Raw genomic sequence first — 18649 nt, 5'->3', positions numbered from 1 at the left:
TGCCTTGGCATCATACCTGCACTTCATCACCTGTCCTGAAACTTAACCCTTATGTGCTGGTTGATGTGTATGACCATCACGATTTTGGGCGTAGAGCAACTCCTGTTGACATGTACTGCCGCAAGCGTCTTCCCACCACCCTTTGAACGCATGACTGTTTTCTGTGACAACCACAGGGTAGGTAGATACCCAAAGTACCCCACTGATGTGTGGCTGAGTCTGTACACGACACTTGCGGAGTGTAGGATGATGTCTTCTTCATCCTCCTCATCCAATTGCACTCCCTCACACGTGAGGCCGATTGCATAATCGACCCCCAAGAATGTTCTGGCCTTACCATCAGGGAAAAGGTTCAGTGACTGAGCACGTGTGTGGGAAGTTGTAAATAGTAAATGGGTATTCACAAGTGTATTATATATACATAAGTGAAGTGTAACATATAAGTTATTTCTAGTAAGGTTTATGATGTAAGTGTTTTATAATAAGTTTGACAAGTGCAATGCAATAAGTCTTATTGTGTATGGTTATTTGTGAAACAATGATTAGAAATACCTTAAGTAACCCTACCTGCTACAAGAAAACCAGGAGTGCATGGGTGAGAAAGAAAATGACCTGGTTGGCTATAACTAATTTTTTCCCCTCATTACTCAAAAAATAATGATGAATGTGTGAGAATAAGCGTATTTGTAATGTGAAGTAAAAAAATGTCAGTTGTGTATAACATTAGTAAAATTTTTATGATGCCCCTGATTAATACAAATCAGTCACAATTTCTATAAAAATAGTTATCTTAAACTCAGCCATACTGCATGAAACAGCCGGAGCATTTACTTTTCAAAGTGCAATTACCCGTAATTGTGATGACAAATGCAAATAAACGTCCCGTAGTAGAGGAAAATTATTATTATTGATGCAAGAATGAGTACAGAAAATCAAAGAGCTATTCTTTTCCCACACACCTACAGGGCATAGGGGCACTATGAAACGGGCAGAAAACCCTATGGGGAGCCACATGAACAGGGTGATGACTCATCCTTATGATGGTTAGCAGGAAAAAGTCAAAGACTGAGTGGAAAATTCTGGATCTCTGGAAGGAAGTCCAGGCAATGATACAATCACCATTCTGGTGAGCGCTGCCAACGTTAGCCAGTAAGTCCGAGGTCATTGGCAATGGCGCATGCACGGAAACAGCTCACCAAAACACGGAAAACCAGTCATCTTTAACCTATCCTTACTCATCAACGGGATCACCTGGAGACCTCGGGATACTTTCGTCTGAGTATGTATCTTTAATGTTTTCTCTAGCTATTATAGTTCGGCAGATATTAGGATTTGAAGTTGGGGTATTACTTTCAAAATCACAAATCTCCCATAGAGAGGAGTGGGCGACATCGGAAAACCCCCGGCGTGCAGGAGTTAAGGTTAAGGCAGTCTTCTCCTTAACAAGTCAATGGGTAAATGTAACTCGTGGCCCAGCATCAGTTTCACAAAAGTGTAGCCAGTAGACTCATGGGATGCAGACTGATGTGCCATCAGCAGCGCAGGTAATTTTTGGTCACATTCCATTTGTCCCTCCACGCAATACTTGGCAAGTTCTTGCCCCAGGGTCCAGCTGAATTTCTCCACCATCCCATCTGACTGTGGCCTTAGTGAGGTCGTCTGGGTCATCTTGATCCCCAATAACTTGCAGCACTCACGGAATACAGCAGACTCGAAACTTCTACCTGGTTTGCATGTAGCTCCTGTGGCATTCCAAAACAACGGAAAAATTTTCCAACCAACCCCTGAGCAACAGTTGCAGCCTCTTGATCGGGGATGACATAGGCTTCTGGCCACTTTGTGAAGTGGTCCATGGCGACACATATACTGGTTTTCTCTTTCAGTGAGTGGCAGAGGTCCAGCCATATCCACTGCGACTCTTTCCATTGGTGCACCCATCTGGTACAGCTGAAGAGGGGCACAACCATGGGTCCTATGTTGGCACAGCATCTATCACAGGCCCGACATCGCTCTTCGACATCCTGACGCATGTCAGTCCAGTAGAACCTCTGTCACAACCGACTTAGAAATTTCTTCACTCCCAGGTGCCCATTAGTGATCTGGTTATGGGACTCATCCATGATCCCAAACCTCATTTTCTTCGGAACCACTAGTTGCCAATACTTACTGAGGCCATCGGGTGCCTCTTACTGACACTCCAGTTGTCAGTAATTCAAACAAAGAAGGCCCCACTGACTCCAGTAGCTCTTGGTCGCAGGGCTGAACCTGGAAACTTCTTCCAAAGATGATCACACTGTACTTCACTGCAGCCACTCTAGCACTGGTTGTAAATCTGCTTCCTCCATCTGCATCCTCTTCAGGTTTTCTTCAACTGACTGTGGACCTCTCACCACAGTATAGCTGCACTTCTTGCTACTACCGGTATATTTTTTATTACACTGCTTGCTGTCTGTTCTTCCATCTTCTTATATGCAATCAAGGTTCTCTTGTGTTTCCTCAGTGGCAGGGCTTCCTTGGAAAAACAAGCTGGTTGTTGTTTCTTTCACCAGCCTCTACTAATTTACCCTCATCCTTCTCGTCTACTGCAGCCTTCTCTTTGCCATCCACCTCATTTGGACAATCATAGCTAAAGTGTACCAGCTCACCATATGTCCAACACCCGTTTGTTGCAATCGTGGGTTTCCTTGCACTGTTATGTTCTTCTCCTTCTTCCATTTGTAACAACACTCCTTCTTGTGCCCTGGCTTCTCGCAGAACCAGCAACCTCCTCTGATCTTCTCCTGTTCTCTCTTCCAATCATAGCAGTCCACCTTCCGATGTCCTGACTTCTCACAATACTAGCAACTTCCATCAAATTTTTCAACTTCATGTACCTGCCCTTTTATTGCCTTGAATCCTGCACTATGACCTTCCTGAAAAGTGGATGTACTGGACCTAATATATGACTCAAATTCCAGAGCCCTTGCTAATGCTTCTTGTGTGCTTCTTGATTGTGCCTGCTTCTTGCATGCTTCTTGGTTATGCCTGCTTCACTTGCACTTTCAACTCTGCATTATCAAGAGCATTAATGAACTGGTATCTCAGAAGAATAACCAACAGGTTAAGTGCTGCTCCAGGGTACGCCTTGTATGCCATATTCTCCATGTTATGAACATGCTGCTGTAGGGATATGCCTCAGGCCTGTACATGGCTCCAGAATCTTGCTCTGTAAACCTCAGTCTGGTACATGGTCCCATATCTGCATTACAGTATTTTTACCAGGGACTGATAACTGTTTCTGTCCTCTGCTGACATCTGGCCCAGAATTTCCATTGCTGCACCCTGGAGGCTAGTAGCAAGCTATACTGCCCTCTGCCCAACCATTCTGATCTGCAAGTAACCCAAACTGCAGCCAGTAAGCTTCCCAAGTGACTTTGCCATCGAATTCCTGAGGTTTCTTTTTATTTGGAGCCCCGTTATATCCATGCACTTCACATGTTTGAGGCCTAAAACCTGGGGCATCATAATTAAGCCCAGGACTTAAAACTCCTACATTCTGATTATTCAACCCTGTAATACGACCTTTAGACTCTTGGGATTCATCAAGATTAACCATACACTGTCCATTTTTTTCATATGTTTTCTGTACATCAATATCGGGTTCAGCAGTGCAAGATTTCTCTACAGCCTCAATTCTCTCACTAATTACCTTCAACTGATCGTCCAAATGCTGTCTGCACTCCATTACATTATTGCTTACCTCACACTTCTGCTGTTGTTGCTCAGCATATACCTCCTCCTTCAACTGTTGTGGTTCTTCCTTCATTTCCCCCATGAAAGCATCTAGTTGTCCTTACATCCTCAGTTGCAACTCCCTTTGTTGCTCCTGGAATGACTCTACTTGTTCACACTGTGCTTGTAATAATTGTTCAATCAATTTCGTTCCTGAGCTCTTTCTGTTCTTCACTTTGGGCCTGTAATTGTTCTCTCAGTTCTTTTTGTCCTTCATTCTGTGCTTGTAGCTTCTTTTTTTTTATGCGAGGAACAAGGAACCAAAGGCCATGAGCCCGCAATAACAGTTCCCTCCAAGAAAAAAACAAAAAAACAATAGAGAGTCAAATTCAAGATCCATTCATTTCGAGATGCCTGGGCACACTGCGCTTGAAAGACTGGAGATCATAGGCGGCAGGAAATACAGACAGAGAGAGACAGTTCCAGAGTTTACCTGTTGCATAAATGAAGGACTGGGAGTAACGATTAACTCTTGCATTAGAGAGTTGGACAGAAAAGGGATGAGAGTTTGCTGCTAGACGGGTGCTACACGCCCGTCATAATGGTGGAGGAATGCATGCAGACAGTTCAGAGGAACAGTGACCATTAAAGTAGTGATAGAATAGAGATAAAGATGCAACAGTGCGGCAAAGAGACAGAGGTTGAAGGGAGTCAGTAAGAGGAGGAGAGTTAATGAGATGAAAAGCCTTTGACTCCACCCTATTGAGAAGAGCTGTATGTGGGGAGCCTCCCCACACATGAGAGTTGTACTCCACACAGGGGCAGATAAAAAACCCTGTATAGAGTCAACAATTGTGCAGGGGTAAAGAAAGAATGAAGTCAGCTTAGGACACCTAATCTTTTGAAAGCAGATTTTACAAGAGATGTCATATGATCTTTCCAAGATAAGTCCCGAGTAAATGAAACCCCAAGCATGTTCAAGGATGATGCAGGATTAAGCTGAATATTATTAAACATTAGTGGGTATACCTGTGGAAGATTTTGTCAGGTTGATAGGTGTAAGAACCGAGTTTTAGATGCATTAAAAACAACCAGATTATTTTTACCCCAGTCAGAGATACAAGCCAAGTCAGACATTAGGTGTGCCATAGCCTCATCCCTTGTTTTTTGAAGTAACTGCTGAGATGGGCGTTGCAGGAACCGAATGGAAAGGTGAAGGGTGGAGTCATCAGTGTATGAGTGAATAGGGTTAGATGTACAGCTTAGAAGGTCATTGATGAATAAAAGGAGGGGAGTTTTTGATAGGACAGAGCTCTGAGGAACACCACTGTTGACAGATCTAGGAGAAGAACGGTGGCCATCTACAACAGCGGCTATAGAACGACCAGAAATAAAGCTAGTGACAAAGGCACAGATAGAAGGATAGAAACCGTAGGAGGGCAGTTTGGAAACTAAAGATTTATGCCAGACCCGATCGAAAGCCTTTGAGATGGTAATGCAATGGCAAAGTTTTGCCAAAGTCCCGTAAGGAGGATGACCAGGAGTCTGAAAGGTAGGTGAGATCGCCAGTGGAGCGTCCCTGACGGAACCCGTATTGATGATCTGAAAGAAGGTTGTGATAGGAAAGATTCTTTAAAATTTTTCTATTCAGAATTGACTCAAAAACTTTTGAAATACAGGACGTTACAGCAATTGGACGATAGTTGCAGAGTTGGGAATGGTCATCCTTCTTTGGGACTGGCTGAATGAGAGCAAACTTCCAGCAAGAAGGAAAGGTACAAATTGACAGACAAAGGTGAAAGAGTTTCCCTAGGCAGGGTGTAAGCACAGAAGCACAGTTCTTGAGAACAACAGGAGGGATTCCATCAGGCCCATATGCCTTGTTAGTATTAAGGCCAGTGATGGCAGAAAATACATCACCTGAAGAAATTATGTCAGCCATGAGGAAGTCAGAGGGGGGGAAGTGATGGAGAAACAGCACCGGAATCACCGAAGGTGGAATTGGAAGAGAAAGTGTGTGTGAAGAAATCTGTTTTATCAGTAAAAGGAATAGCTACAGAACCATCAGAGTAGAAAAGAGGAGGGAAGGATGATGAGGTAAAGTTGTTAGAAAGTATTTTGGCAAGGTGCCAGAAGGAGCGGGGAGAATTCTAGTTGGAGAGTTGAGAGCATTTAGTACGAATGAAATTATTTTTAGCAGAGCGAAGAACGGACTTAGCACGATTCCGGGGAGAAACGTAAAGATGATGTGATTCAGGGGTGGGTTGGCTTCGGTACCTTTTGTAGGCGCTCTCCTTGTTGCAGACAGCATTAGAACAAGTGTGATTAAACCAAGGCTTTCTTGCGTTAGACAAAGGATACGAGAAAGGAATGTATGCTTCCATGCCCGAGAGAATAACCTCCGTAATGTGCAAGGCACACTCAGATGGCTCCCGGCCATGGAAGCAATAATCATTCCACGGAAAATCAAAGAAGTATTGCCTGAGGGCCTCCCAATCCACGGCTCCAAAATGCCACAGATGATGCTTCCCTGGAGGGTCCACAGGCCATACCAGAGTGATAGGACACGTTAAGGTGATAAGGTTGTGATCGGAGGGGCCCAACGGAGAGAAAAGATTAACAGTGTAAGCAGAAGGATTAGTTGTAGGGAAGAGGTCAAGTATGTTGGAGTTCTCTCCAAGGCAGTCTGGGATATGGGTAGGGTGCTGTACAAGCTGCTCTAGGTCATTAAGGATAGAAAAGATGTAGGCTTGTTCACCAGGTGGATCAGTGAAAGGAGAGGAGAGCCAAAGGTGGTGGTGAATATTGAAATCTCCTAAAATGGAGATTTCAGAGAAAGGAGAAATGGATAGAATGTGTTCCATCGTAGAAGTAAGATAGTCGAAGAATTTGTGATAGTCAGTAGAATTAGAGGATAAGTAAATAGCACAGATATATTTAAGCCGCGTTTTTATCGTCCAAGCTGAGGATCGGATTCGAAGCCATCTTCTGTGAAACAAAACTCCCATGTTTTTGTCGACCAAAGTGATAAGAAGCTGGCCCCAAGCGTCTGTCATCAAAACCAAGATCGTCTTCATATCTCACCCAAGCGTGGTCAGGAGCAGTCTTGGTGTAGCTTGGGGAGAGTGAGATTGGCCAGCAAGAACACATAAATGACAAATATAATGAACTTAGCATTATGTACATAAAATTAGGGTGCAGGTGGCTAATATTAACGACATATAGAGCCAGTTCAGCACAAATAACTTCTACATGTAAGTTGAATATTCATCAGAAGATCTTCTTCGGCGAACCTCTGTTTACTTGGCGATTGGCATGTAATTTTTCGGTTTTATGTATCCTGGACTGTTTTTGCAGACAGAAACCAAGCGCTCCAAGATGCGCTTCGAATCCCAAGCTTCAACTTGGACGACAAAAACACGCCTTTAGTCAGAGAATGATGAGAAAGCCGAAGCCAGAGTGTAGAGAATTCAGAAGAATCGAGTTCAGGAACACGAGAGCAAGATAAGTCGTTGCGTATATATACACAACAGCCACCTTTGGCTTTGAAATGAGTATAAAGTAGGAGGATACAGAAAAGGGTTTGCTGTCAGTGTCCTCAGACAGCTGAGTCTCAGTTATAAAGAGAAGGTGAGGTTTAGAGGAGGAGAGGTGGTGCTCAACAGAGTGAAAGTTAGAGGAAAGGCCGTGAATGTTGCAGAAATGAAGAAGTGAATCAGACAGTGGTTCCAGGCAGCTCAAGTCGTCACCAGGAGAGGGACGGAAGGTGGGGGGATTTATGGTCCCCCCCCTGAGGACTCCGAGGCTGAGTGTTGAGACGCCATAAATTTTGTTGAATTTTGGAAAAGGACGTGTAGTGTGTACTGTGCATGTAGTTTGGTGTAGAAAGTTAGAGAAATTTGTATTGAGGAGCATGCTGCCCTACTCTCTGTGTAACTGAGACACTGAAAAAGTTCAGCAAAGGGGGATGGTCAGGAACTAGTCCTGAGGGCTGATGAAACGGGGGCTCCAGCACTCCGTCATCAGCTTTCCATCCACCTGTACACTTTGTGCTTGTAATAGCTTCACAATTGCTGCCAGACATGCCTTCTCCTCCCTAGCTTGGCCTCTTGTCTGTACACCTTCTGCCTCCATGTCTTAGGTTTGACTCACTGCAACACTTTTCTAATGATCCACACTCCTGACACCATTGATACACCCCAGTCCCACACTGTTACAGGTTCCAACAGCAGAAGTTCATTATAGGAAGGACATTGCACAGTGAGTTGTCCTTCCTGTGATCAGCCTTTCGGTGTGCAACACCAAGATTGGCTCAAGTGTGGTAAATAAACACTGGCTTCTTAAGTTCGTGGTCTTTATTCACCAAATAAACTTATTACATAATTACACTTATAAAATAATTACATCTCTGTGCCTTCATCTACAGCTTCCTTTCTGGTTGTTCTACAGCCGCTGTTGTAGACAGCCATCGTTCTTTTCCTACATCTATTAACAGTGGTGTTCCTCAGGGCTCTGTCGTATCACCAACTCTCTTCTTTTTATTCATCAGTGATCTTCTATGCTGTACATCTAACCCTATCCACTCGTACTGATGATTCCACCCTTCACCTTTCCATTCGGTTTCAGCGACGTCCATCTCAGCAGTTACTTCAACAAACAAGGGATGAGGCTATGACACACCTAATGTCTGACTTGGCTCGTACCTCTAACTAGGGTAAAAATAATCTTGTTTTTTATGCATCAAAGACTCAGTTTTTACACCTATCAACCCGATTAAATCTTCCACAGTACCCACTAATGTTTAATAATAGCCAGCTCAATCCTGCATCATCCTTGAACATGCTTGGGGTTTCATCACTCGGAACTTATTTTAGAAAGATCAATTGTATCTCTTGTAAAATCTGCTTCCAAGAGATTAGGTGTGCTAAGCCGACTTCATCCCTTCGTTACCCCTGCACAGTTGTTGATTTTTAACACGGGTTTTATTCGCCCCTGTTTAGAGTACAACACTCTTGTGTAGGAAGGCTCCCCACATACAGCTCTTCTCAGAAGGGTGGAGTCAAAGGCTTTTCATCTCATCAACTTTCCTCCTCTTACTGGCTCCCTTCAACCTCTGTCTCTTTACCGCACTGTTGCCTCTTTATTTTCTACTGTTACTTCAATGGTCACTGCTCCTCTGAACTGTCTGCTTGCATCCCTCCACCTCTACAATGGGTGCGTAGCACCCTTCTAGCAACAAACTCTCATCCCTTTTCTCTCCAACTCTCTAATGCAAGAGTTAACCGTTACTCCGAGTCCTTCATTTATGCGACAGGTCAGCTCTGGAACTGTCTCCCTCTGTCTGTATTTCCTTCTTCGTATGACCTCCAGTCTTACAAACGCAGTGTGTCCAGGCATCTCGAAATGAACGGATCTTGAATTTGGCTCCTTTGTATTGTTTTTTTTTTTTTCTTGAAGGAACCGTTATGTTATCTCCTAGCCTTTGGTTCTTCCTCGCATGAAAAAAATAAACTTAATGCTTGCCAACTACGCTTCATTGTTTTCACAAGTACTGGAGGTATACAATCTTCACTAACTGCACTGATACTGAACAGACACTGAACTAAACTCAAACTGAACTGAAATGAAGCTGATTCCCTTAGGCTCTTCCACCTTCTTATATAGCCTTGCATAACACTAAATTATTTAGCATATAAACTGAGATGAAATTACATAAGTTAACAGTCACATAAATTAAACATTATAGAGACAAAGAGCACAAAAATTAAAGTACAACTCTACAAAATAATTCCACTCACAAATAGCAGGCTAAGTGGCAACTCTCACACATAACTGAAAAAATATGAGAAATATTGAGAACATTCCAGTACTGCTTAACTAGTAAATCCCCCTTTATATATATATATATATATATATATATATATATATATATATATATATATATATATATATATATATATATATATATATATATATATATATATACACACACACACACACACTCCTTGCCTAACTCCCAGCCCTTCCACCACGTAGGGTTATAAATGGATCAAAACCGTATGAGTGCCTATACTTTGAATATATTGCAACTACATGAATTAGTGATTAAATCAAGGGGAAATACAAAATAAACAGTATGAAATAACTGTACTTAGAGTTAACTTCCTTAAAGCATGTAGGAGGTGTTACATGCGTGGCAATAATTTGAAAGAAAATCCCTCTCTCCCTCCCTTTCTCTTAGGTGGGAGGTAGAACTAGCAGTACGTGGCAACTCCCTTCTCAATATCGACTCTCTCTTCGATGCACAACTGGTGATAACAGTTTCCAGGTACGATGTTATAAAACATTCTTAAGTTTATGCCTTTTAGAAGATTGCTTGTTTATTGTTCTATCATCACTCATTTTTCTGACAGACACTTCACAATGCAACCAGCGTGAATATTAAAGTATGTGGTACATTGGGCTTCTGGTATAACGGTACACTTTCCCAAGCCCATTGAGGCATCTGCCAACTCGCCCAGTATGGTTGGTTGGTGCTGAGGGGGCTGGCGTTTGTAACGTTGTATATAAATGAAAGGATAAGCGGTTGCTGATAATTATTTTGGTGTAAAATAGATTACATTGGAAGCATTAGTTATTTTTTCAACGTCATGCAAATACCATAACCTTACACAGTGCACATTAGATGAATCACTTTTATTATATGACTACATAGTGTTATAATCAAGACTACATAGTGGATCAGTGGTCGTTAATGTTGATGGACGGTGCCAGTTGTGATAAGGCTGGATACGAGCCGAGTATTTTATAGGTCGTCTTTACAAGGGTTGGCAGCGATTCAGTTACGTCACTGATGTGCTGTATGATGCAGTTACTAACAGGGCAACGGATACAATAAACCCGTCTGATTGATAATTATATGCACTGCAGTTAGAAACGTGCACAGATTTTCATGAGGGCTTACTCTCAGATAATAAAATGGGCACGTTGTATGTGGTGGGAACTAAAACAAAGCCTACCTTTTACTATATAATAATCATGTGCTCATATAGGTAGGCTACTGCCATTGCTGTTACCTGTTTTTCCGCAAACACTTGCACTTGACCATTTATTGTGGTAGGCTATATTGTCGTGAAAGTGTTTTAGTACCTCATTCATACAGAGGTGTGAAAACTTGGTATGGTATGAGAGTGAAAGTATTGAAATGGTGGAAATTGAATTATTGATTAAGGTAACCTGAGTGAGTGTAGTGAATGGGATAAGAAATAACGTGATTCGTGAAAGATGTGAAATAAATGTTTCTGTTGATAACAGAGTGCAGTATACTAAACATAGTTATGAGAGTGTGTTTCAGTAATACGGCCATATAGAAAATGAGTGCAGACAAATAACTGAAAAGAGTATATGTGAGTTTGAAGATGGAAGTAGGCATGGTACGTCAAGAAAGCGGATGGGTAAGGTAAATGGCATATAAGAACGTAAGGTGTGGAAGCTGATACAGCTAGGGCCTAGGGAACTGGTAGGGGACCGAAGTGCTAAGATGAAGTATGTACTGCAAAACGAAGACATATGATAGGGATTTGACATTCCTTTCTTAATTTACTAGTCGACGGATTGACTCTGTTAATGTGAAGTACGTCAGTAAAGAAAAAATAAATAAATAAAACATACAAAATAATAAGTAGCCTGCACGAGTCTGTGCTGTAAAGCCTGGATTCTGGGAACTTGGTGTGTGAATGAGACTCCGGCCCAGTTCACTGGGTATGCTGTTAACAGTTCTTCCTTTTATATGCTTTCTTTACAATATTTTCAAGATCTTACCATGCCCTATCCTTAGCAGGAAAATCAGAATGATTATAATGAAAAATTTGCCATCTGACATCTTTCACACGGTTCATCACAGTATTCTCAGTATCCAGAAGAGAAATAACCAGATTTTTCGTGAATGAGCTTTTGGAATCCAAATTATGCATAGTTCCTGCAGTGTTAAAAATACATTTGAACCTCTCTGCATGGTAACTAAGATGGAAAAGTGATTGTTATAGAAGCAGCCCTCTGGGAAATGGCAGACAAGTTTTTGTACAATTCAGTGATCTCGCTGTGATTCACAGAGGCCAGCATCAAAAGGTTAGGGAGTGGTTACGAAGTGAGTGGACTTGGCTACGTAGTGCTTTGTCACATTGTCTCAGACTGTGAGGCATCAACTGGGGACTACCTGTGCACGTGGCTGTTTACAGATACTACACGTAACGCTGTTTTTGCTGTGAGACAAAATGTGCGAGGAGGTTATAGGGATTATTAGCGAGGCAGCGATAGTGGGTGCAAAACATCACGTATTACAGCAACACAACCTACATTCGGCACCAATCAGTGTAATAACGTGTTTTATATGTTCTATTGTACTGTATAACAAATCCATCGGGTAACCGGTTGTATAAAATACAACCATACTTGCTAAATGTGTGATCTGGAATACAGCACACCACAGTCTAAGCCCAGACTATGTCCTCTTCCCCCCCCCCCCATGCACACGCACAGGGGCGATCATGAGAGGAGCTGAAAAACATATGAGTAGCAGTGTCAGAATGGAGGTTACTGTAACCAAGACATTTCAACTAGCCTCATCTGACTATTATTGTCACCACAGGAGACAACTGGAGAACAACATCGTCGATCATAATAATAATAATAATAATCCATCCATCCATCATCCAATCCTACATTGCCCCATGAGAAGCGTAGGAGCCCGGGACTAGGCAGTTGGTCCCGACATTTAAGATGAGAGTGACCAGCCTCACTCATGAGCAATCAACCCCAACCATCCCTTGGATATAAACCTTCACCGGCTCAATCCGATTGGAGCGCAATAATTACCCACTAAAACCACCAGGCGCCAAAATCTGGTTATATGGTTACCACCCAGCGTAGTAAAAGCTTTTCTGGTGTACAGGAAACCATTTGGCTTGTCACTCAGTGTAGAGTCACCCACAGGCTGAAGGAAGAGGAAAGAATGAAGGAAAGAAACAAAAGAGGGAGTGTAAAGTCACCCACAGGCAGAAGGACAAGGAAAGAATGAAGGAAAGACAGAAGAGAATGGAAGGAAAGAAGGATGGAAAGGAAAGGGCAGACACCAGAGAGCACTTCATCGAGTGAGTGGATGGTGAGCGCCCCCACCTACCACATATAATGATAATAATAATAATAATAATAATAATAACGAATTCTAAAATTGCTGAATCAATATTCAAGGAACTTCACATTCCAGATGAATATACTTTTATCACTGAAGATCTAATATTAAGGGACTTTTGGTATGCCTCAGAATTTTTTTACGGGTTTTGACCAATGACGCTGAGATCAAAGTCATGGTCATTCATACTATGCAAATAATTTTCACTCATTACCCACTACATTTCCGCCGAATGAGGTCAAATTCGGCCAAATATTTTTGCATGGAGCATTTTCAAGGCATGAGGTGGCCATTTTGATTTTCCTCAGTATCTCAAAAATGATTTGTTGGATCTCAGTATCAATACCATGGTATGCACTAAAATATGTTGACGACTACATATTGGAACATTTACAGAGCAATCGGTTCAGTAGTTTTTGCTCTTCAGGAAAGTAGCAAAAAAATCGTAGAGGGTGCTAGTCCTAAGAAAAAAAAAAATGCCCAAAGAAACCTGCAACCAAGACACATCACTCCCGAAAATTTCAAGACTATCTCGAACGGTCTTGGAATGGCAGCCTTCTTGATTCCCCCCTCCCCCCAAAAGAAAATACCTACAATGTCAGAAAGAACTCCACAGAATGTGGAGTTCTAATCATTATCATCATCATCATTATTATCCGGATCTCCTTTCCCACCCTAAAGCAACGTCCAGACAGCCCAAATTTGTCAAATCCAATAGGCCACGCTTCCATTCACTCACCATTCAAGCCCACGGAATCCTGGCGTTATCTGATACGCCAAAAAGATTCACCACGTACTGCAGCTTCACATAAACGTATCCAGTTGAGTCAGTCCGGACGCTGTCACGTTAAAAAGGGATGCCAAATCCCTAATCATGCACTTCTCACAATATTCATCTAGCCAGCTCGATCTCTTGTCAGTTCCCTAGCCTCACCGATTTCCAAATCTCTCTTCCTCACACACTCATTCACCATATCCCTCCACTTTCTTCTTGGCCTACCTCGCCTCCTCCCTCCTTCAAATTCGCTCAGATATACCTTTTTCACCACTCTATTGTTATCCACTCTCTCTACACGACCGTACCATCTCAGTACATTCTCTTCGATTCTGGTGTCCACAACTTCCTCAATCTATATCTTTCACGAATCGCATTATTTCGTATCCTATCCACTCTCTGTACTCCACATACTTTCCTCAGCAGTCTCATCTCCACTGCTCTTGCTCTTGACTTTTCATTTTCATGCCACACCATAGTCTCACATCCATATTTTAAAGTTGGCACTAACACTCCTTCATGTAAGCCTTGTGCAGCAGCAACACTCAAGCCTCTGTTTCTTATCAAGGCCTTCATTGCACCAGCTACCTTCCTTCCTTGTGTCACTCTACTTTCCACTTCTTTTGCACATTTTCCTTTCTCACCAATTCCAGTCTCTCTTCATTCACTGTAACATCATACTGGGAGTCACCTTCTCTCTCAGTAACCATCACTTTACTCTCTTCTACATTAACTCTCAATGCATGACGCTCACAGACATCAGCAAAACTCTGCACTAGTCTACCAAGTTCCTGTCCGGTTATTCCAAGTAGTACTGCATCATTAGCATACAACAAATTAAATTTGAGATATTCCATCCATCACCATTCATTACAAACGCCATTCCCCTCTGTATTGCTCGTATTTTTACTTCTCTCATCACCCCATCCATATATATATATATATATATATATATATATATATATATATATATATATATATATATGAGCCTCTGTGGTACAGTGGTAGAGTGTGCGTTTCGTACACGGGTGGACCAGGGTTCGCGCTCCGCCAGGGTAATAAACTCTGGGAGTGTTCACCCGGCCACCTACTGCATTGGCGGACACAAGGGGTGCTGTGGTTGAACCAGTGTCGCTTACTGTAAAGTATGCTTGCACCCAGTCGGCTTGCGCGGGCCGATTACACTTGGTTCACAGACTACACACACACATCCAAAGCCACTCCAACACTACAATTACACTTACAAGCACTTCTCACCCTACATACAATCTCTACCAGACAGCCTAAGCCAATTGGTAGAGATACATTGGCTGTATAGTCCCGACTTCGGTCGGGATAGGCCGGTCCTGCAGTGGATACTCAAACGGCTGATGATATATATATATATATATATATATATATATATATATATATATATATATATATATATATATATATATATATATATATATATATATATATATATATATTGAACAACCAGTTAGGTGCCCATTTACCCTTACACATGCTTCACTACCATCATAAAAACTCTTGATGGCACCTGGCAGCTTAACATCTGCATCGTACATTCGCAAAACCTTCCACAGTCCTACTCTGTCTACTTTGTCATATGGTTTTTCCAGAACCATGAATTCCATAAACACTTTATAGTCCTTCTCACAAGCCTTCTCCATTATCTGTGTCTGCAAATATTTGATCCACACATCCTCTGCCACTCCTAAAGCCACCTTGTTCATCACTCACCAGGTCTTCTGATATCTCTCTTACTTTCTCTATAATAATTCTTCTTCCATATACCTTCCCTACCAAACTCAATAAACTAATGCCACGATAATTCTTGCACTCACTTCGCCCACCTTTATTTTTGTACAGGGGTACAATCACAGCCTTCTTCCATTCTGCTGGCATAGTTTCAGTCATCCATGCCTTCTTACATATCTCCAACAAGCACTTCATTCCGCTCTCTCCACTACACTTAATCATCTCTACATACACCTCATCAACCCCAGGTGCTTTCCCATTTTCAGCCGTTTCACAGCGTTCTTCACCTGTGCGAGTGTCACGTTTCCTATCACTGCATTCCTTCTCTGCACATCCCCAAAACCAATCATGTTTACAGCGCCTCTGCTTTCTCTATTCCCATTCACCAGGCTTTCAAAATATTCTTTCCACCTGGTCCTTACTTCATTCCCCTGTGTTAATAATCTACCACTTACGGCTCTGCTGTCTATATTACCATTCATTAGGCTTTCATAATATTCTTTCCATTTGGTCCTTACTTCATCCCCATGGGTTAATAATCTACCGCTTACATCCTTCTCACTTTCACATTTCTTTCCGCTGTCACTTCTAAATTTCCGCACCTCTTTCCAGAATAACTCCCTATTTTCAGAGTAGTTTGCATTTACTTTTCTTCCTAGGTCATCATTTACCTCCTTCTTTTTCCTCTATATATTTTTCTTCCTAGGTCATCATTTACCTCCTTTTTCCTCTATATATTTTGCTTCCTAGGTCATCATTTACCTCCTTCTTTTTCCTCTTCACTAGTCTCTTTACGTGCTGCTTGCTCTCAGTATGTTCAGTCCTTATTTCAACTGAACCCCTGTCCTGTAGCCACTTTAGCCACCCTTTTTCCTCCACCGTTCTCTTAACCTCTTCATCCCACCATGCCGTACCTTTCTTCTTTATTGTTACTCTTGCCACACCACGCTCCGATTTACCATTCCTAACTAAGCAGTCCCTATATAGGTTGTCCAGATCAATTTCATTCCAATTGACTGATTCTAACTCCTCCCTTGCTTCGGTCCTGTATTCATCTGCCATTTCTTAGATCCTCAGTTTTTCGACTTTCAGTCTTTCTTCCTGACTGCTTCTCTCTCTCCTGATCCACCTCACTCCTCTCTGCTTAATCATACATACGACAGTCATATGATCTGACAAACAGACCTCCATATCGTCCTCGCACGGCCCTCGTATCAGCAACCATTCCCAGCATCGACGTCACTACGAGCACATAATCAAACAGGCTTCATTCAACACGGTCCCCGTTCCCTCTGTGCCATGTATATGTATGTGCATCTTAGTGTTTGCAATACGAGTCACAAATGCACTGCCTCCTTTCCTGACACATATCCTTCAGTCGCTTCCCATTATCATTTTTCCTGGCACTCCATTACAACCCATTATGTCATCCACAGGACCAGTTCCATTCATATTGCCCATTACGATCCCTTTATAGCTCCTGGGCATTTCTCCCATCGCTTCATCCAGCTCATCCCAAAACCTGTCTTTCTCTCTCTCACTCCTGTCATCACACGGTGTATACACTACAATCACAGCCACAATAATAATGATAATAATAATAATAATAATAATCTATCTCTATCTATAGCCCGACGCCCTAATCCCGCAAAGGGTGGCCATAATAATAATAATAATAATAATAATAATAATAATAATAATTCACATAAAATCTTTACTGACAATAAGAAGTTCCCTCAACGCGTAGCCTATGTAATTTTTGAGTGATCTTACGTAGGACAGATCCACCAAATATGCACTGTGTAAGATTATAGTATTTGCATGACGATGAAAATATAACTAATACTTCTAATGAAATGTTTTCTATACCAAAACAGAAATCAGCAACCACTGACTTTCTCATTCATAGCATTACAAACGCCAGCCCCCTGTATAAGAACTAATTTACTACTAACCATTCTAGGTGAGTTGACAGATGCCGCCATGGCCTTGGGAAGTGAATATCACTGTATCTAAACACCATTGTACCAAGTATGAAGACTCTTCAGCTTAAGTTGTGTAAGTCTGCCTCTTTATCCCTTTATCCTCACAGTTACAGTTGCTAAAAAATTCGCAACCAAAACATAAGTATCTTGTAGCATAACTGAAGACTATATTAAGCTCTGCATCATAATTTATAATTTGACAACGCTATACAACCAAACTGAAACAGATACTAATACATCTGGTATCAGGTAAAGAATGAGTCTTCCACTTGTTTATATGATTGCCTTTTTATTCCATCTTTACTCATACTGCCATCAGACACTTGGTAACACAACTAAGGTGAAAATTGATGTTAATGTATATGACAACAGAAATTATATCATATCAAGTAAATACCCAATGCTATGGATATCTGGAGATTTCAGAATACCTCTTTCTTAGTATTTTATGCTGCTTATTACAACTTCATGTTCTCTTCGATGGTAATAATGCAAAATGTGCCAGATTAAAGCGATGTAAATATATAAAGGGAAATTAAGATGCAAAGGAAGAGGTACCACAAAGCTCTTTATGGCATATGTGCTATGACCCTTGTTTACATAAATGTTGACGATGATCGTATGTGGATACTTCCCCAGGAGCTTGAGCGTCAAAGCGAGAGTGTTATTACGCATTAACCCCAACGTGGAGGCCGGTACACACCCCTACCTGACCACTGCGCATGCTGCATCAAAATTTGGGGTGGATGATACCCTGGTTGACAAAGTAAGGGATAAAATGTACTGTTGTGGGCACAATTACTGATCCACTTCCTGCCGTTAAATAACGGGAAAAAATATTAGAATCGGGATTTGGAGGGTCATATTCTAAATGGCTATGGAAATTTCATAACACTTCTTTTCATTACACGTCCATATCCTCTTCTATGCTTTATGCAAACTATGCCAATTGTAAAGCGACATATAAGACATAAAGAGATCACTTTAAGGTAAAATATGCCGAATACACCGCCAAGGGAAGATTTCCTAAGAAGTCTCCCAAGCCTCCTTGAATCCTAGTAAACTGGTCTGTAAATGACGAATTACTCTCCCTCGCATTCATTTACAGTGCAGACTCCCAATTCACAACCCACTGTATGACAAAATTTCTCCCCTAAATCAGACCCCTATCACTCGAGCGTGTTATCCCATTGCATGAAGACATGCGCAGGTGTAGTTCAATGACCC

General features: G+C 41.8%; 1 protein-coding gene across 1 annotated transcript in view; it reads left to right on the top strand.

The window, feature by feature from the left end:
- LOC145409043 (uncharacterized) overlaps nt 1–18649 on the top strand; it is a 107571-nt gene that overhangs the window by 56905 nt on the left and 32017 nt on the right. Inside the window, exons 4-5 of the mRNA XM_080279601.1 lie at nt 9953–10039; nt 18062–18188. Of these exons, the coding sequence (XP_080135727.1) occupies nt 9953–10039; nt 18062–18188 (214 nt within the window). The remainder of the gene's footprint in view (nt 1–9952; nt 10040–18061; nt 18189–18649) is intronic.

Source organism: Coenobita brevimanus, chromosome 79 (assembly GCF_032717465.1).
Source record: "Coenobita brevimanus isolate Jiangsu-jjx chromosome 79, ASM3271746v2, whole genome shotgun sequence".
Lineage (NCBI taxonomy): Eukaryota > Metazoa > Arthropoda > Malacostraca > Decapoda > Coenobitidae > Coenobita > Coenobita brevimanus.
The sequence above is the reverse complement of the archived record's forward strand: the minus strand, read 5'-3'. Positions and strand labels throughout refer to the sequence as shown.